A 19,936-nucleotide genomic window follows, 5' to 3' on the forward strand; every position below is an offset into this window, starting at 1 on the left:
AACAAAGAATATGTTTACTACCCAGCTACTACACTATAATTCAATCCACCTGTACTATATGTACCATTTGATGTAAGGTGCCTCGCCCTGCCTGACAGGCTGGCTGGCTTTTGGGGGTTGTGGGTGGGTGGGATGAACCATGACAGTTTTGGCCAGGGACAGTGACGTAGATATAGATTTTTTATGGGGTGGGTTTGGGGGCATGGTCATGGGGGCGTGGCCACACCTCCCCAAGCTCCGCCCACCAGCCTCAGTGCTCTGAGGCCAGGGACAGTAGTCTCCCCCGCCTCGCCCCCAGGGTTCCCCAGCCCCCCCGCCAGCTGGGAGCTCAGCCGGCAGCCAGCAGTCCCTTCTTTCCTCCCAAGCCCCACCCCCCGTCTCAGTGCTTATAAAAGCAGCTCTCCAAGGCTGGGGATGGCAATCTCTTCTCCCCAGAGGGGAGGGAAGAAGGGGCTGCTGGCTGGGCTCCCAGCCAGTGGGGGGGGGGGGCAGGCAGGGGGTGGAGCTTCAGACATGTAATGAGGGGTTGAGCCCTGGGAAACCTGACCTTACCTATATCCTTGGCCAGGGACACTGTTGGCCAACACAACCAGGGCATTCCGGGGGGCGTAACCACTGGACTTTGGCCCCGGGAACACCAGCAGCTGGGAAGAAAGATTTAAGCCAGCCTTTTGGCTGATGTAACTCTGTTTTTCCCTATAAAGGGCTTTCAGGTAGCCAGGGATTCTATGGCTTCTCCTGCGTCCTTGCACCATCCCTAGCCACCTCTAGGAACTAGACTGGGCTGCAATAGTTTCCGCCTTTAATATCAATGAAGGGGAACATTCTGAGTGGAGGGATTCATACAAAAAGCTGCCCAGAACCCTTGAAACGAGTAGGGACACTGGATCTATCCCAATAATTTATTTAGCCAAGTCTGAAGAGCATTTCATAAGGTATAAAAACAAATCAGATTTATGCAATTAATATGGAAACTGTCATACCCATGTCTCTTTACGTGTGTCAGATTCATTTTCCACAAAGATGATGTGAGTGGCAGTTAGATATAAGGTTCCTAATGCTGCCCTTTTGGAAGATGCTCCATCAATTAAGCGGACATTTTCCACCTAGAAAAGAGGGACATGATACAACCACAAAGGTAATTCGTTTTCTCTACATGTTTTTTCTAACAGCAAAAATTTAACATGAATTAAGTTACATACATAATAATCTGACCATAGTAAGTATTCTGTTTACTGCTTTATTCAAAACTGGTGAGATACCATCAGACTGACAACAGTCATATTTGTCCTATGAGTGACTGCCTGCAGCTGATTGGATGAAAAGTAATCCACAAACCATGAAACATACCAAATGGCAGATACACTCATGTGAATGTATAATGATCTTTAGTTAAAGAAATAAACATATTGATGCTGAGACACATCATATCTGCACTAGGTACTATCACATCTTAGATACGAATATATCCCATCTCAAGAGATAGCTGGTAAAATAGCTTTCTTACAAAGGATGATCATATGAGAAGGGGATTTGACATATCCATGATTTATCAATGGCTACTAACCACAGTGAAGGAAAGAACCACATTCAGAAACAGTAAACCTTTGTTAAGAAGTACTAGGAGGCACTCTTGGGAGAGGGTCTTGGCCTCTATGCCATTTCTTGACCCTCTAGGTCCGTGGTGGCGAACCTTTGGCACTCCAGATGTTATGGACTACAATTCCCATCAGCCCCTGCCAGCATGGCCAATTGGGGCTGATGGGAATTGTAGTCCATAACATCTGGAGTGCCAAAAGTTCGCCACCACTGCTCTAGGTCAACTGGTTGGCCAGTGTATGAAAGAGGATACTGGACTATTTGGACCATTGGTCCGATCCAGCAGTGCTCTTCATGTATTCTTATGCAGGGTGTCCAACTTTCTTAATAGGAAATCAGCCACCAGGTGATACCATTCACTTCCATTAAAAGCTTCAAGTGTCCATTTTCATACATGAAGCCTCTATAAAAGAGAGAAGACATTTTTTCTCTCCAGGCCTTTTCTTATGCTGTTATGTTTTTAAAAGCTTCTTCACTTCCTCAAGGAAGGTGAGGATTCGAACAAACTAAACCTGCCTTTTTGCTAAACCTAAACGAATAGCTGTTTAAATGTGTTCAAATTGACTTTGCTTTTGCCAGATTCTCATGCCTGTAATGAAGCCTGTCACTGCCCTGATCCATGCTGAGAACAGTTTTGTTACAAATGAGTTATAACAAATAAGATGAGAACCTAGGGACTTGACCCAGTTTGAATATACATATACTTACACACAAAACCATGATTCATGGGTTTCTTGGCTAGTTCTTATATGACCTATGTCAAGCACTGGGCGCACAAACAGAAAGCTAATTTTTTTAAAGAAACATTTTCTAACCAAGTTGGCCTCTGGGAACTACTTTTATGCATCTCACAGCATTCCCAGTGGAGAAATGAGCTGTACTAGGTCAGCTCCAAAGTCACCCTTCAGACTTCTTGCCAGGTCATCGAATTATTTTAGGCCAAGAGGATCTACTCGAAACAAACATTTGTGCCAGAGAATACATTCAAAAGGGGCAGCCTAGTTAGACACACAAATAACAATACCCAGGTCCAGATCTCTTTACCTGTTAATTGAAGGTGATTTATATTTACCATGTGACCTTCAACTGATCAGTTAAAATAATTTATGTATTACAGAACCTTAATATAGATACTTTTGATGGAAGGTAACTCAGAATGTAAAACAAATCCAAAAGATAGACTTGCAGTCTTATAATAAGCAACTGTTTGTTTTACTCTGCGTCACAGAAGTGATTTGACTTCACCTCACCCCAGAAGTAGCGTACCAGAACAAAAATAGCCATAAAGCTTTAAAAGTGTGCTCTTAATTTACAAATGCCCCAATTTAAAATGTATCCCAGCAATTAATTTTTTTCTCACTGATTAGTGATCTAAAGAATTAGTTGATTAGGCTGAAATCTTGGACCCCAGTGCTATCCTATTAATCACATAAAAAGAGTGAGAATGAGAAACACTCAACACTTTTTTGGACAACCCTATTAGGGCATGTGTATGTACCAAGGGCATCCACACAAGAAAAGGTAGCAACATACAGGATTTTCATACGATCAGTAACAGTTGTATGAATATACCAAAAATAGGCTCTAGCAGTTATAATTTTATCAGCCTTAGTTGGATTGAGCTGATTATGACGTATTAGAAGAGAAGAAGAGTTTGGATTTATATCCCCCCTTTCTCTCCTGCAGGAGACTCAAAGGGGTTTACAATCTCCTTGCCCTTCCCCCCTCACAACAAACACCCTGTGAGGTGGGTGGGGCTGAGAGAGCTCTGAGACTAGCCCAAGGTCACCCAGCTGGCGTGTGTGGGAGTGTACAGGCTAATCTGAATTCCCCAGATAAGCCTCCACAGCTCAAGCGGCAGAGCTGGGAATCAAACCCGGTCCCTTCAGATTAGATGGACGAGCTCTTAACCTCCTACGCCACTGCTGCTCCTATTAGATCACGTAACAAATAGGAGGATGATATAATCTGGAGTTATGATTGGTTTGGCTTCTTCTTGAAGCCCTCATGGCCAGGGAATCTCTGACACAGACAATACTGACAAATTGTAACCCTACAATTAAGAGTAACTTGATATGTCACATAGGGAGCAATCTAAACTTATATACTTGGAAGTAAGTCCCGTTTTAATAATTTCATGCCTATGTCTCGGGATTTTGTTTTTAAGACAGCTCTGATTATCATCCAAATGGAAATCTAGCATCCAGTTATTGTTCATGTCTGTCTGAACCACAACTCCATGTTCACTGAATTCCAAATGCTTTGAATGGGCTTTGAATGGACAAATTGTAACCCTACAATTAAGAGTAACTTGATATGTCACACAGGGAGCAATCTAAACTTATATACTTGGAAGTAAGTCCCGTTTTAAGCATTTGAATCATTTCATGCCTATGTCTCAGAGAGCGATAACATGGCCAATAAATGACAAAAAGTATTACCAATGGCAAATGTATTTAAAACTGTGGCTGTCCACCACAATTTATTTTCCTTGCAATCTTGGATGCTGTAGTCTAAAAGGAGCATAATCACATCCAAGAAATTTACTGCAATCCTTACATGGTATAATAAAGAGATCACAAAAAATTCTATTTTAAACCCAGCTTTGCTTGGAATGGGGGTGGGGAGGCAAAAATAGTAGTTAGTATGCAAAATTGCAAACAGATGTCAGGGTCTTCTACTTGGACAATAAACCTGAACACTGCCCTTCTGAACAAGTTTGCTCAGAGGTCATTTAAGAAAAGACAGCCATTGTTGGAGAACCAGTGAGCCAAATTCTTATTTGGGCTGACTTCAGAACAGAAAGATAAGCTCTGTGTGAAAATATGGCTGCTTTTGTATGTTGGTTGATCTTCCAACACATCACAAGGCTTCAAATACATGTCTTGCTTGTTAAAAGAGTTAGCAGCCTGATAAGCTCAGTTAAGGCTTGGTAGCTAAGCAGTTAGGACTTGGTAGCTAAGCAGGATCAGCCACTGTAGATATGTGGATGGGCGGCTGCCGAACAAGCGACAGGGTGCTACACAGAGGACGGCAATGGCCTCCTTGGCACCTCTGCTCATCTCATGCCTGGTACTCCCCATGGAAGGGGTCACCATGAGTCAGTTGTGACCGAACAGTAAATTCTTGTTATTAAAAGAATCAGCCGCGGCAATGGGCCTAGTTTTAACTGAATGCCTTCATTTCTTGCAGCTTTCCTTCATTTGCACAGCTTCAGACTCCAGGTGGGTAGTAGTTATATTTTTCTCTCAGAGGTCACAAAAATATATAATACTTACAAAAAGAAATACACCTAATGAAAAAGGATACACATTTTGCTCACCCTCAGACATTCTTATTAATAACATTGATCACACGAAAATAATGTCGTGACTCCTAGATGAATCTGGAATACTGCGAACTATCCTTGTGGAATATGCTATACTACATTCATCTCTCTGTGTGTGTTTTTTCTTTCCATACACAACAGTGATATCTGTTTCTCAGCCCACAAATGAGAATTTTGCTCAGTTTTAATGTAACACAGTCAGGACCTGCAGTGAGTCAGAATTAGAAAGGGATAGAACCTTTCACTCCTTCAAGAAGGATCCCTCAACAGACTCCCACTCAAGACTTCATGTGTGTGTCCAGAGGAGGGCAACAAAGATGATGAGGGATCTGGAGTCCTATCAGGGATGGTTGAAGGAGCTGGATAAGTTAAGGTTAGAGTCAACCAAGAGAGGGTATGAAAGCCATCTTCAAGTATTTGAAGGGCTATCGTATAAAGGATGGGAGTGGGGTGGTTTTCTGTTGCTCCCAACGGTCAGATCAGAACCAACTGGTTGAAATTAAATCAAAAGCGTTTTCAATTAAACATTTGGAAGAACTTCATGGCAGTTAGGATAGCTCCTTAGTGGAACACGGTTCCTTGGGAGCTGGTGGGCTCTCCTTCTTTGGAGGATTTTACGCAGAATCTTAATGGTCATCTGACAGCAATGCTGATTCAATGAATATAGGCAGATCATGAGAGGGAGGGCAAGAAGGGACAACTCAGTGCTCAGCTCTTGTGGTCATTACACATGACCAGCTCTTGTGGTCATTGCACATGGCCAGTGTAATGCCAAGGATAGTGGAGGTTTGTTGTTTTTTTACCCTAGGCATAGAGCAGGGGTCACTGGGGCATTGGAAAGAAAGATAGCAGTGAATTTCCTGCATTGTACAGAGGGTTGGACTAGGTGCCTTTTGAGGTCCCTTCCAACTCTATTTTGTTACATTAGAGTCCCACAGGAAAGCACCAACTCCAACATGCAGCAGAAGACTCTACCTAGGGTAGCAACAGATATGAAGAAAGGGGAATCTCCCAGTTGGATCTGTCCACCTGCACAACCCCCATAGTCCTCTGAAAGCCAAGAACAGTGAAGAAGGCAGACCCAAGCAGAAGTTTAGACCAGAAAGAATAGTGCACATCTGGCAACACAAGGGATACCATTACCTATTTCTACTCAGAACTGGAGCTCTCAATCAATCAAAGGGAATGGAGGGGTCACTCAGACTCACCCATCATCCATCAGTATTCCATAAGACTGGCTCATGGTCAATCTGATAGACAACTGAGAGACAATCTGATAGACAACTGAGCACATCCCAGCTCTGCATGGCTGCAGTTGCCTACTTTTCCAGTTCCTGATTCTGTGGACAGCTCCTGCACTGATCTCTTCTCAGCAGCCAACCATCAAACCTTTAACTCCCTTATCTAAGCAAGAGTGTGGGACAATGTGGAAACAGGGCACATGCACAACTGAGGGAGAATACAACAGGCAGAACTTAACACTCTGTCCTTACTAAAACAGGGATCTGCTTTTCACAAAGCAGTTCAAATCTCACACAGATACACACAAACAACACCCTCGTTTTGGCAATCTGGGAAGGGAACATGAACCTGAAAACATTTGCCCCTTTTAACATAGTAACCACCACTTCAGTTCAGTTCAATAACCTTTATTAGGCATTTTACAACTACCACTAAAGAACCATTATCCATGCAAAACACAACCCAAATTGCCTTCACTCTTAAAGCAAGATCTCTGCGGAGAGAGAATTGTTTTGTAGGGGTGCTTTGTGCTTCTCAACATCACATCTGCTGAAATGCCATTTTCAAGCATTAAAAACCCCCTAAGAAAATTCTGTACAGGCTTAGTTTGCCCTGCATATTCCCACCTATTTCCCTCATTGTGTTTTCAGGCTTCCTTTTTCAGTAGACACCAAGGCAAATGCTGTGGTTTAATCCATCAGTGTGGTTTAATTGTTGCAGGAGCTTTTGAAAACTACAGCCTATGTTTTGTCACATACATTTTCTGACTCTCCAGCAGAGAGATGTACACAGAGACTGCACAGCAGTAGAAACCAAGTTAATATGCTTTAAAGTAGAAATAAGGCTGGAAAAGGTATCTGTCATAGTGGGAGAACTTAGAGGCCATTTCCGCACGGCCACGCTGCGGGGGTGCGTCGGCATAAACGATGCCGACGCCCCCCCGGGACTGTTCGCACAGACGGTTCCGATAGGGGCGGGGAAGACGGCGCAGCCTGCGCAGAGGCTGTGCCATCCCCCGAACACCTTACCATCCCTACGACCTTCTGCCGCATCGCCCAGGCCAGGGGACACACCCCCTGCCATGCGTGACAGCTCTGGAGTTGCAGGGCAGGGGGGTGTCCCCTGGCCTGGGCGACGTGCCGGAAGGTCGGAGGGATGGTAAGGCATTCAGAAAAGGGGGGGAAATGGTGCCTTCCAGCCCACAGCAGCGGTTGGAAGCCGCTGTTTTCGAAAAACCTCACTCAGGGAGCAAGGTTTGGAAACAGCAGCTTCGCACCGCTCAGCGGCCGTGCGAACCCCTCCCCAGGGACACTGTTTTAAGCGTCCCTGGGACGCTGTATTCCGCCCATGCGGAAACAGCCAGAGAGAGTAAAAGCACGAATGCTATTACTGGGATATTAAAAACATGCACTGGCATGTAACATCTAGTCCAGTCTTTAGCCAGGACATGGATTTTGCCAATAAGGATCCATTTTGGAAAGAGGAATGCTACAAAACTATTTTTGAACTACAGTTAGTGGTTTCAAGAAATGCTAGATATAGCAGCCATCAGTTGTAGCCTGGGTGGGTGAATGGGATTATACATCTGGTAAATAGGATCCACTCATCTGATCAAAGTAAGAAGTAAACTAGCTACTTGGGCTCATGTCTTTTCAGAGTGAGACCAGTGGAAAATATGCTGTTTGTATTAACATAGGAGAAAAAGTTAGGAGGAAAAATCATCTGCCCTTAGCCAAGGCGATGAGTGATGAGAAAAGGAAACACAGCTGGGATGCAGTTGGAATCCAAAAGTCAAATTCATGCTGTCCTTTTCCTTAAATGACCTCAAGCCCACATGGTTACAGTCACGCTTCTAACTGTGAAAAGTTATGAGATAGAAGAGGCCAGTTATGAGAATTCTTTTCTGGCCCAAAGTGCAGGACAATGAGAGCTCTGTAAAAGAGTGCCCATAATTTTGGAACAGAAACATAGAAAATCTGATACGAGAACTGAAACCACCCTTTAACCCAGTTTCTGTAGAAACAGATGATCCTTCCTACTTTCCAGTATCTTCACAACAGAAAGGGTTTTTTTGTACAGTCATTAGAAGACCCAGAGGTTTATCATGAGTGGAAATGGCAAAGGCAATAGAGGATTTAAACTAGCATGCCAAAAAAGCACACATGCAGAATAAAACCCTGGCTATTAGTGTCAGGGGTGAATATCTGCCTTGGTTGCTCAGTTCAGGGTAGTGAGTTCTACAACTTTCAGTGAACTCCTTAGCAGAGCTAACTCTGCTAAGCCCATAGTAACTCCGCTTATGAGTTACTATGTTTGTCCTTTTAGGACATCGTTAACTGCACAATAAGTAAACAATATCTCCTGTTTTTAGTAATGGAAACACTGGTTGGATCTGACCCATAATTTTACACATTCAGAAACATTTGTATGTTTAATACCATCAATACTAAAGATGTTCGATTACCGATCAGTTTAGCTTTAGGAACTCAACGCTCTGTGGACAGTTTCTTTGCATTATTCAATCTAACAATCTAGCGAACTTTTCCTTAAGGACAAAGGACACATAACACCTTGTAATTTAAACCGCATTCCAGCATGATGCAGTCTAATTCCATTGAAATCAATGAGAATTAAATGGGTTTAACTAAGTGTTGGATTTCTACTTCCTAGTTCAAATTGTCTTCATGCCACTGGACAGATAGGGAAATTAATTACAGCTCAAGAAGAACATGTTAAAACTATATTTCTGTTTAGAAACTGAAATCTGTCCTGTCTCACCTCTGACACTCTGTACCATGGTGGTGCAAAGTCACGTCCTATGGTGACCCCATAGGATTTTTATGCCACTGAACCACACAGTCTTAAATAAAAAAATATTTTTCAAAACTACTTTCAAGAAATGTGTTATAGCAAACATTGTGAGGTAGTCTTTTCTATGAAAACTCCAGAAGCTACATGATTTTGTTATTTTAGATTTATAGCTGCTGTCCTATACACAGTCATGATTGCTCCCCTGAGATCCAAACACTGGAAGTTGATGTAGCCACAGAGATATAAAAAGGCTATTATTAGTGCTTAGCCAGAAGCACAGGAAGTCTCCTCAAGAAGAATGGGTCATTCTTCTTATATTAATATTGAGAAATTCAGTGTATGCATGCTGGACTATATGGACGAGTGTAGAAACAGTATGGGATAAAAGCACACTGTAGGCCTCTTCACACACATACTAAGTTACTTAGGGGCTAATTCTCCACAGTGCTGTCCCACATTCATCACATTTTTATCCCTCCCTTCCTCTGAGGAGTTCTCCTCTGCCACTGTGAGGTAAATTAGCCTCAGAAAGAGTTCAGTGGCATCCAGTGAACTTTATGGCTAAAAACAGGATTTGAACAGCCTTCTAGATCCTGCACTGGCTGTCCTATGGGACAACAGTGTGTGTGTGATTATTAATGTAATCTATGGGAGCAGGATTCTGAGATTCTTCCCCATCCAATTAGCACATACCCTTCTGAAAGGATGATCTGTGACAGCTGCTCTTCAGGTTCTCAAACACAGCCCTTTGTTGAACTAATTCCCTAATACATATATAATTGGGGACAGCACAGACTCATGGCATCCACTGCAAAGTATGGATGCAGAAGGTGTAAACCTGGTCATTAAGGGAGAAAGCAACCCCAACCAGAAGTCACTGAATATTCATAAGATAACCCAGCAATCCATGCAGGTGCAGAATCTGCATCTTATTTTCTGATGCCTGCCAAGTGCATTTAGGAAGTAGTTGGGGCAGATAAGGCTGTGCATATTTTTTTAATATATAATGCTGCTTTCACAGCAACCACAGCACAAAGATCTATCCTATGTTACAGAAATTTAGCTGTGACAATCATTTTGTAGCTGGCTTTGCCTCCTGTAACAACCATTTTGTGGCAGCTATTTTGTTGCTGAGCCCACCATGCCACATCAGAATTCCAAAAGTGCCCACAAGCTCAAAAAGGTTGGGGACCCCAGGTTTAGATCATCTGTAGCTATGCTTGGATTAGATGTGTTACCCATGGATTCCCAGAAATCCATTTTCCTATGGTATATGCCTGGCTAAGCCTTAAATAGAGATATATGTTGGTATCAATAAATAATGTGTGAAGTTTATGAGTCCCCTTCTTATCCCCCTCAAACTGTTTGTGAACCTCCTTTAGAATAAAGATTGTGTTAATTCTTAAATATAAACCCCTGCGTGTAACCTAGATAGAGCTTTCATCCCATTTCTATGATGTGTGATATAGCTTGAAAGTTATTTTGTAGTTTCCTTGATATTACACTGATATTGTTTTGCTTATTACCCATGCGTGTATGTAGTAAAAATGTATTACTGGTGTTATCTCTCCGCAATACATATAAGCATGTTGTTATAAGGTTAAGAGATTCTATAGAGTTACTTTAAGTGATAGACAAGAAGAGAAATGGATTAGGAATATTTCTTTTACTTTATTGTATTAACAGAATCAGCCTCTTAGGATTTTAGTAGTTTTATTTTAGCTAGGTAACAAGGAAGTAGATCAGAAAATGCAAAGTATGGACAACTCCTTCTTACAATCTGATAAATCTGTCAACCTCAACAAAAGACCTTTTTGGACTTACAAGGAGTGCCTTGGCCGTTTGGAGGACATCACCCTACTTCCCATTGGACTATTTGAATTTTCACTTCTAGGATCTCAAGACCCATTGGACTATTGGATTTTCCACTTCTAGGATCTCAAGATTCATTGGCAGCCTTTTCTTCTGGGACTTAATCCCATCAGCAAAAACAAAAGACTGTCTTCCTCCTCTTTGTTTTAGATTGTCTGTATTATGTGGCAGGGGACTGCCCCCTTCCTCCTCTGATTGGGTGAAAAACTGTATAAAAAGGGCTGTGTTTCATTCTGTACTGAGCAGTCTGGCCTGGAAAGAGCTTGAAATCACAATAAAGAACCTCTGCTCTGAAGGCAGCCTGCCTCTGCATCCACTCACTGCTGCCAAAGCTGAAATCACTCTGAAATCACTATCGCTCATTGCTGACAAAGCTGAAATCACTCTGAAATCACTTTCTAGTTACCCCTGGCAGTGGGTAACAGATGTATAGAAAGAACAGAATTGGGAATCAACTGAAAATTCATGACATTTACTCCAAGTCTCTGGAGGACTTTTCCTAGTATTTATTTATTTGTTTGTTTGTTTACATTTATAGGCCACCTCATCCTCGAAGGGCTCGAGGCGGCTCACAACATGACTGTTTCCAGAACAGTAAATCAATATAACATAAAATCTAACTCATTAAAATTCAGCAGCAATTAAAACAATAAATACAGATTAAACAACAAAGGTTGTGTAAAAACACACACAGAGATGCCTGGTCTAAAGGCCAAAGGAGAAGGGAGGAGAGGCAGGGCCCTACCAGGATGGAAAAGTAGTTTCGTATAAATGGCAGAAGGAATAAAAAGAAAGCCCTGTGGACAAGTACAGCATCAGTTTCATAGAGCCTCTTTTGGAAACAGCTTCCAAGGTGGCAGCGAGACGATTAAAGCACAGTGCCTCTTCATGCCTCCAACAATCCAGAAAGATATCATGGTCAATGTATCAAAGCCACTGAGAAGTTCAGAATAATCAACATGGGTGCATCTTTCCCCCCTTTATAGAACTCAGTCCCAAAACCACATTAAAAGCCAGCTAGAACTGGCCTTAGAAAAATCAGCAACATCCAGAAATATCTGCTGTTGAGGTTCCTGTACTCTGTTATACAAACTGGCCAAAACACTTCAAAAAGGTTACCCACTAACCTCCATTAATTTAAAATCAACCCTGAATTTTCATGGCATGGCATGGAATAGCTCTTGGGGGTCCACAGGTTGGGTTAATCTCAGCCTGGTTTGGTGGCAAATGAAAACAATCATGTTTTCAGCAAGATCATCTTTGAATCATAGAAAATCCCGTTTATGATATAAGTACATGCAATTTTTCCAAATATATCCTAAATTCTTGCAGCAATAAAGGTATTTTATTAGAATGGGGAAACTAGTCTATTAAAGCAATTTCAACCTCTCCAAAAAGCTACATTAACAAGGGAAGCAATATTTAAAGCACTCAACATTACTCCACTGTGGACACAGTACACTAGGGAAGAATTTGGCCTGTTCATTGAAAATGAAATTAAATAGCTTTGCTGCCAAAGCACAACTGCACTGATATAAAAAGGTCTCATCTATGCCTGTGGTATCATTCTGCTTTTGCCACCATTGGTTCCATCTTTTATATGTTAGCACAATGTATATTCCAAATTAGTGAGGATCTAGAGAGGTTTGCTCTGCTTTTTTTTTTTTTTTTTTTTTTGCAATGCTCAATTAAGTCACTCAGAAGATATTTCAGTTTTTGGCTGCTTCCCCATGAATTTTACTTTCTAAAGAACGTCAGTGGGTTGTCATTATTTACAACTGACATTTGTTTCTCTGGCAGCACAATCTGGGGAGGGAGGCAAGTCCCCCTCTGAACTGGGTGCAGCCTTGCGGCTGCGTGGGTGCCCACACTATCGGTGCAAGGGGAAATGCGCTGGAGGAGGGGGGCATTCACCCTGCAGCCATTCCTGTCCAGAACGCTGCATCAGCATGGTTGGGGGCATTCTGCAGGTAGGGCAGGGGCCTTAGTCAGTTTCCACTGCCTGCCCAGACACCGTGTGCTGGTGGGGCCGGCTTGAAGATACACTACACTTTTTGTGGATTCCTGGACACACATAGGTTCTTGGAGGGGGAGGCGCCCCGTGCTAGTGGGGAAGCCCATTGGAGAGAGTGGAGTGGTGCTGGAGTGGCATTGTCCCCATCTGCCATTTCAGTTTGGATTGGGCTGTAAGTAACTTGACTTCTAACCTTAATACCTTAGAAATGGTATAGAACCAGTGGTGGAATTCAGCAGGTTTGCACCACTTCAGCAGAACCAGTTGTTAAAATGGTGCTTGTAAACAACCAGTTGTTAAATTATTAGAATCCTACCACCAGAACCGGTTGCTAAATTATTTGAATCCCACCACTGTATAGAACACCACAATTCAGTTATTATTGGGAGCCAGGTAGAAAATGCCTATTATGGCTATTCCGCAGTCACTCCATTGGTAACTCAACTGGTGCCAAGGTCAATACAAGGTACTGGTTTTCACCTCAAATACTCTTCATGGCATTGGATTCACCTATCTGCAAGACCACCTCATCTGAGCAAAGTCTGAAGCTAATGAGTAAAATGGGGGTGATCAACAGCTGTCCATACTTAAGTATTCTTTGCTGTTGCTCCCATCTTATGGAACAGCCTGGCTCCTGCATTTGCATTGTTTGGAAGAATGGAATAGAAAACAAATGTTCAGGAGAGAATTTTCACAAAGGGAATAGGGCTGTAATATAATGGAATGCTTCAGCAGGGTGCTTTTATTAAGGGAACAGAGCTGTAGTCAGTTGTACTGTTTGTTTTTGTATTACCTTGCTCTTATTCCATTATCTGCTACTTCTGTAATTCATTTTCTGCATTGGTTATTACCCGATACTGTTTTTTTTTGTTAGCATTGTTTTCTAATTTTGTCATCCTTGGACCTATTGCTTCTTAAAGATTGTCTGATTGCATTGTTTGTATACTTTGTAAACTGCCTTGAGTCTCAATGAGAAAGTCAAGATGGAAATAAACAAATGCATAAAGAAAATTGGCTGGGCATCATCAGTAAGGTAGACTGGATCATGAAACCAAGTGCTGTGTTCTAGGAGGTTCAGGGTATAGCCAAGAGGAGGTGATTAAAAGGTCCCAGCAGAAGCTGGGGGGAAGCTAATAGGCATAGGTAGCACAGGTAGAAAGGACAGCAGCTAGCAAGCCTTGAGCTCTCTCTAATCTAGAGAGATCAGATACTTCCAGGGACTAGGGAAGTGGTGCTCTGGCCTAGGAACATGGCAGGCTGCATTACTTGGAATGCTAGTGATTTAGCTGACTCAGGGATTAATTTTTCAGTCAAGGTGAAGTGGGTAGACCCTGAGGGATATTGAAACAGGTGGAGGTAATGGATTATGTCTTTAAAATACATGAGCTCGCCTCTGTGAGTGATGCACACAATTGAAGGTGAATATAAGCAATTCCCTGGCATCGAATTCTTTTTTCCTCTGGTACCTTGTGAGAGAGAAGCCCACACCTGAATGGCTAAGACTAGCCTGATCGCATCAGATCTAGGAAGCTAAGCAGGGCTAACCCCTGGTTAGTATTTGGATGGGAGACCACCAAGGAAGTCCAGGGTTAGCATGCAGAGGCAGGAATTGGCAGTCAACCTCTGTTTGTCTCTTGCCTTGAAAACCCCCATGGGGTCACCATACCTCAGCTGTGACTTGATGGCACTTTACACAGAAATAAGAGACCATGCTGGGAAAGTGGTCGCTTGTAGCTGGACAGCATCCTTTTCTGGGGTCTTCAGTTCTCATCTCATCTTTGCAGGCTCTTGAGTCCACTAGGGGCTAGTCAATACATCTCCTGGCTGTTCTAGGGGCCTAATAGATCAGGTACCCTATTCTACACCTTCTGACATTCTTCATCCTTTAGGTCTCTAAGAGTTAAGAAGGTTCTACAAAGGAAGTCTCCGCCCTCTGTCCTGCTACTTGGTTTTAGTAGGTATTTTCCCATGCATGTAAGCCTCAGAGGGAGTTATACTTTAGCAGGATAAGCTATGCTGGCTTTGAAACTCTCATTATTATTATTAGTCCCATTCACCATTGGTACACTTAGCTGGTGCTTTGACCTACATGTGGCCTGCTTCTAGCAGAACGTACCAGCCTAGACAGCAAATTGTGTAACTGTCTCAGAATACTAGATCATAGGTATCAAACTCACGGCCCTCCAAATGTTATGGACTACAGTTCCCATCATCCCCTGCCAGCATCATGCGGGCAGGGGATTATGGGAATTGTAGTCCATAACATCTGGAGGGCTGTGAGTTTGACACCTGTGTACTAGATCATTGGATGATCTAAACCCATTTTTTCCCTTGCAGTACGCATTACATGTCTTTATGGCAAATACAAAAACCTGGCAGATAAATTTATATTTGTATTTTGCTTGTATTATTGAAGTTGGTAGCTAGTTTGGAAACGTTTTATGGGAACAGGATAATAATGAGAAAGAAACTGAAAGGAACATTTCCAAGTTTTTTAAAAATAAGCATGAGGGCTAAAACTTATTAAAAAAAGCTGAAAATCGCTAGCTGCCAAATTCAACACAAAAGAGCAGATTCTCTGCTCACACAACAAATGTATTGAGGGCAGAATTTTCACAACCCTCACTATATCCATTTTGAAAAATATTTTGTTTGCCTCTACTAAACATTTTTAAAATAATGTTTTCACCTTCCGTAGTCTTACTGTTTTTAATATTGCATAGCAATGGGCTCATAGGTTTAACCAATACTCATAGATACCAGAAGGAAAACTATTTGCTAAGCCTTCAAAAAAGATCCTACATAAGAGAGAGAGAGAGAGAGAGAGAGAGAGAGAGAGAGAGAGTGTGTTATATGCTCACATCACACTTCAGGTCCAGGAGCTAGAAACCCAATGATGTAATTTCCACCATTATTTTAAGGCCATGTTATCATGATGAATAAAAATTACCACAGAGATTTCAAAAGCATTCTAAACAAACAAACATTTTTATTGCGTAAATACAATAATATCCTAAAGCAACTTAATTAACTTTACCCTACCATATGATTCACTATAATTTGATTTGTTTTGTTGTTAATTGCACAGGAAAGATAACATATTCTGCCTGTGCTGTAGAGGGTTAGGGTAAATTTTCAAACAAATCTGGGGGCCTCTAGCTAAATTTCACATCGCTTAAATCGGCAGCACAAAATTACAGGGGTGGAAAGGAGAAAAGACCCTTTCCCCCTGCTCTCTGAGATGGATGCTGCATTATTACCAGTAATGGATGAGTAAGCATAAAGACATTCCTGACAATGAATGCCCCCACTTAATTGAAACAATAGCAAGATCTGTATTGGGGGGGGGGGGGATGGGTTGATAAACATCTATTTCCATTTATATTACAGAAAGGAATTAATTCAACCAGTTTTGCCCCTCAAGGAAAGTCCTTTTTCCCAATGAACATACTAAAGGCATGTAAAAGCCATCTGTCTCCTGACCCTCTCGTCATAACAAGCATCCATCTCTTTTCCTCCCTCTGTACTAACCTTGGGCAGCCTGATGTGCTCCATAGCGACCGGATCTCTCAGCAGGGATTTCCCCCGCCCGCACCTTGCACAAACAACACAGGTAGACACATAGAGAGCAGGGTGGAATCAGATGAGCATACACAAACCCTCAAGAAAACTCAAAAAAAAAGGGTGAAAGCTTATTCACATCCCTAATAATGTGCCTCTGTTTTGATGCTCATAGATTAGCTCCACCTCCTGCGGCTGCTGCCATGCTTCTCCTGACAGCTTGTGTTGCAGGCAGAGAAGGAGGCTCACTCGCCTTCACACAAATGACAAGGCCCTAAAGACTGACAGGTTCCAGGATGTCTTTATTGCAAGGGAAAGGAAAGGTGGATCTAAGGAAGTGGTCCTGCCATTCTAAGGCCGTGAAGGAAAACAGCAGGGTTTTTTAAAAAGCAGGCAGTGTTTTTTTCCCACCCTCTTTTGCCAAGATTCCCACTTTCCGTGCTTTGCAAAAAAGCAAATGAAATTTCATCTGACATGGAGCTATAAGATCAACCACAGCTTATAAGGGTCTACCTCTCAGACAGCTTGCAATGACAGTCTTGTCACTTCCAGGGTGACTGGATGCAAAGGATCCCAAGCCCCTTCAGTGTTGTTTGTTTGTTTGTTTGTTTATTCCCTACCAAATTACCTTCCCAAGCTCAGGGCGGCTTATGACCAAGGTTAAAGCAATGCAACGTATCTTACCATCAAATTTATTGTCTTGTTTTATTTCATTTCTCTGTGTGTTTTCCCCATTTGGTTTTGAAAACAATTTTAGATTGGTCTTTTCCTCCCTGCTGTTTTCCCAAGCATTTTAACAGTGATGTCTTTCCTGATTTGTTTTGAAACTGGATTTTTGAAAAATTTCTGTCCTTCCAAACGCCTGAGCCTTAACTTGTTAGGCGAAGCCATGACAAATTGCCACAAATCAACACGTTTGTAGTGAAAATATATCCATAGTGTTCATCCATTGTGATGATGGAGAGGGTTGCCATCAGGCTGGGAGAAAAACATCTTGTCTCTTTAATAGTGTCTTAATATGTTGTTATTTACCAGGTGAGGTTATTTTACCACCATGCCATCAAAGATGTGAAGTGCCCATGCGTTGAGCCCCCTTCTCCTGTTCTAAACACACCCCAGCCTTTTTACATCTAGGTTTCCCAAAAGTCAAAGAAACGATTAATCAATGATTTGGAACCTTGCCTTTCTATCTGACGGGGCCTGGTTGTAATGGTACTAAGTTGACAGCTCTGAGCTGGGAAACCACGGGAGATTTTGGCGGTTGAACCTGGGGAGAGCAAGGTTTGGGGAAGGGAGGGATCTCAGCAGGGTATAATGCAATACTGTCTATCTTTGAAAACAGCCATTTTCTCCTGGGGAGCTGATCTTTGTCGTCTGGAGAGCAACTGTAATAGCAGGAGACCTGCAGGTTGCCACCTAGAGGTTGGCAGCCCAAAGCAGTGCCTGACTGCAATGCACCAGCCTAAGTTTTTTTTTCCTTTTTTTGCCATCAGGCTATCTCACTGCCTTAGAGATTCCCAAGTACTGAATAATCTACATTTTAGGACATTTCTGGGCCTTGCCCTTCGCTTTTCTGGACAGCAGATTTTTTTTTGTATTCCTTATTCACAACAGGTTTGTCCTTGTCAAATGGGAAATGCTGAGACTGCTGATCCTATATAATTACACGGTCTCAACTATAATGACATACACATTTCTAATATATTATGCTAATTTTAATAAATTCTCCAGGAAGATCTGAGCAATTCTACACTTTCTTCCTCCTTTCAGATTCTTCTAAAGAAACAATAATGCACAACGTTTTGTTTATTGGCATATGCAGTACAAAAGCATATGGTTAAACCTTCAAATAACTGACCCCATCTATTGTGAAACGTATGTGAGAATTTTGAAATGCTGGATCATAATGGCACATAGAAGTCTTTTCTTGTTGGGGTGAATATTGCATGTGACAGTTTTTTAATTGTTTATTTGAAAATACTTTTCAGGCTGTTCTAGTATCAAAATAAACTGAACCGAACTGCAGTGAGTCTCTATTAAAGCGACAGGACATTTTTCTCCAATAGCTGTGACACACCTAATTGTCTCTGAAGCAAGTTTAAGATATTGCCCAAGGCCTGTTGCTTTTGACAAACAAGGCTTTTAAAAATCTATATGTGTGAATTGGATATGATCTTTTCAGCTATATCTTAACCTTCCTTAGAGCAACTTTTTCCCATTCTTTGTGGAGTTCAGTGCTCTTAGAAACCTGCTAAAGGTTTTTCTGAAGCTTAAACAATGCTTCTAAAGCTCCTGTCAAAGCCCCCAGTCAGTCTCTGGAATGTTGAGATGGCTCCTCCGACAGTTTGAGGCGACCAGTCCTTGAATGCCCTCTCACAGCATGTGTAGCCCATTCAGCTGCTTGGTTTACTGCAGCTGATGAAACAAGAGAGATGACTGACTGAGCAGCACAGTCCACACGAGTCTGATCTCATGTGGGTTCCTAATAGGCGAGGAGTAGGACCACAGACATAAGCCTCCCCTCCTCTCTCTCCACAAGTTCAGTGTGCAGATATTTGGCTAGACTCTAAGCAATCCATGTGTACATCTTTGGCATGGCCCAGTAAGAGTTCTTGCTTATAGAGCTTAATACTGAGAAGATCTGCAGTGCAATAGTGTTAGACCCTTTTATGTCCATTTATGCCTGGAGATTTTGGAGGGGAAGCCTAAGGAGGGTGGGGTTTGTGGAGGAGAGGGGAGCTCAGTGGGCTATAATGCCACAAAGTCTGCCTTCCAAAGTGGCCATTTTCTCCAGGTGAACTGAATTCTGTCCCCAGGAGATCAACTGCAATCTTAGGAGATCTCTGTGGTTATGAAAGGGTTAATTAATTTTAACAAACTAAAACAACAAAAGAAGGTTGCAAAAATGCTGCTTAAAGCTGCAGGAAACGCTTGCCAAAAATCTTTATCAATTTCATAGAAATAAGGAAGGGTTGTTTCGCAGAAGTAACGAGAACAGATCTGTAAGAAAAACATTTTCCACCGCAAGAGAAGAAATAGAAGTGCCTGTGAGTAAAAAACGAAATTCACAAGTTGCTTCAGCTCACCGGAAGTCATATGTCAGAGGGTTGCTTAAACAGGGCGTGCTTGATAAGCTAATAAATATTAAAAATCACTCCCTTGGATTAATAAGGGGCGTTGGTCAGTGGTGGGATCCAAAAATTTTAGTAACAGGTTCCCATGGTGGTGGGATTCAAACAGTGGTGTAGCGCCAATGGGGCTGGGCGGGGCACAACAGAGGTGTGGCTGGGCATTCCGGGGGTGGGGCATTCCTGGGCAGGGCTGTGGCAAGGATGCAGCCACTGCGCCGGTCCTTGCGTGGGAAACGAATGCACGCAGGCGCAGGCTGCTACGCACGCCGGTGCACCTCCTGCTAGACTGCTTCAAGTTCTGCGCGCTACTGTTGAGAGGAGGGCGTAACTAAGGCAAAAATCGCATGGCAAAATCACCAATTAGTAACCCCCTCTCGG

The 19,936-nt window shown here is 42.5% G+C and overlaps 1 protein-coding gene across 1 annotated transcript in view; it reads right to left on the reverse strand.

Moving 5' to 3' along the window:
• MTMR7 (myotubularin related protein 7) overlaps positions 1-16,644 on the reverse strand; it is a 41,992-nt gene extending 25,348 nt beyond the window's left edge. The window contains exons 1-2 of the mRNA XM_048509866.1: positions 16,398-16,644; positions 984-1,106 (exon numbers count right to left, since the gene is read on the reverse strand). Coding sequence (XP_048365823.1) covers positions 984-1,106; positions 16,398-16,421 — 147 coding nt within the window. The 5' untranslated portion in view covers positions 16,422-16,644. The remainder of the gene's footprint in view (positions 1-983; positions 1,107-16,397) is intronic.
• Positions 16,645-19,936: the final 3,292 nt, after the last annotated feature.

This window comes from Sphaerodactylus townsendi, linkage group LG10 (assembly GCF_021028975.2).
Source record: "Sphaerodactylus townsendi isolate TG3544 linkage group LG10, MPM_Stown_v2.3, whole genome shotgun sequence".
Taxonomy (NCBI): Eukaryota; Metazoa; Chordata; class Lepidosauria; order Squamata; family Sphaerodactylidae; genus Sphaerodactylus; species Sphaerodactylus townsendi.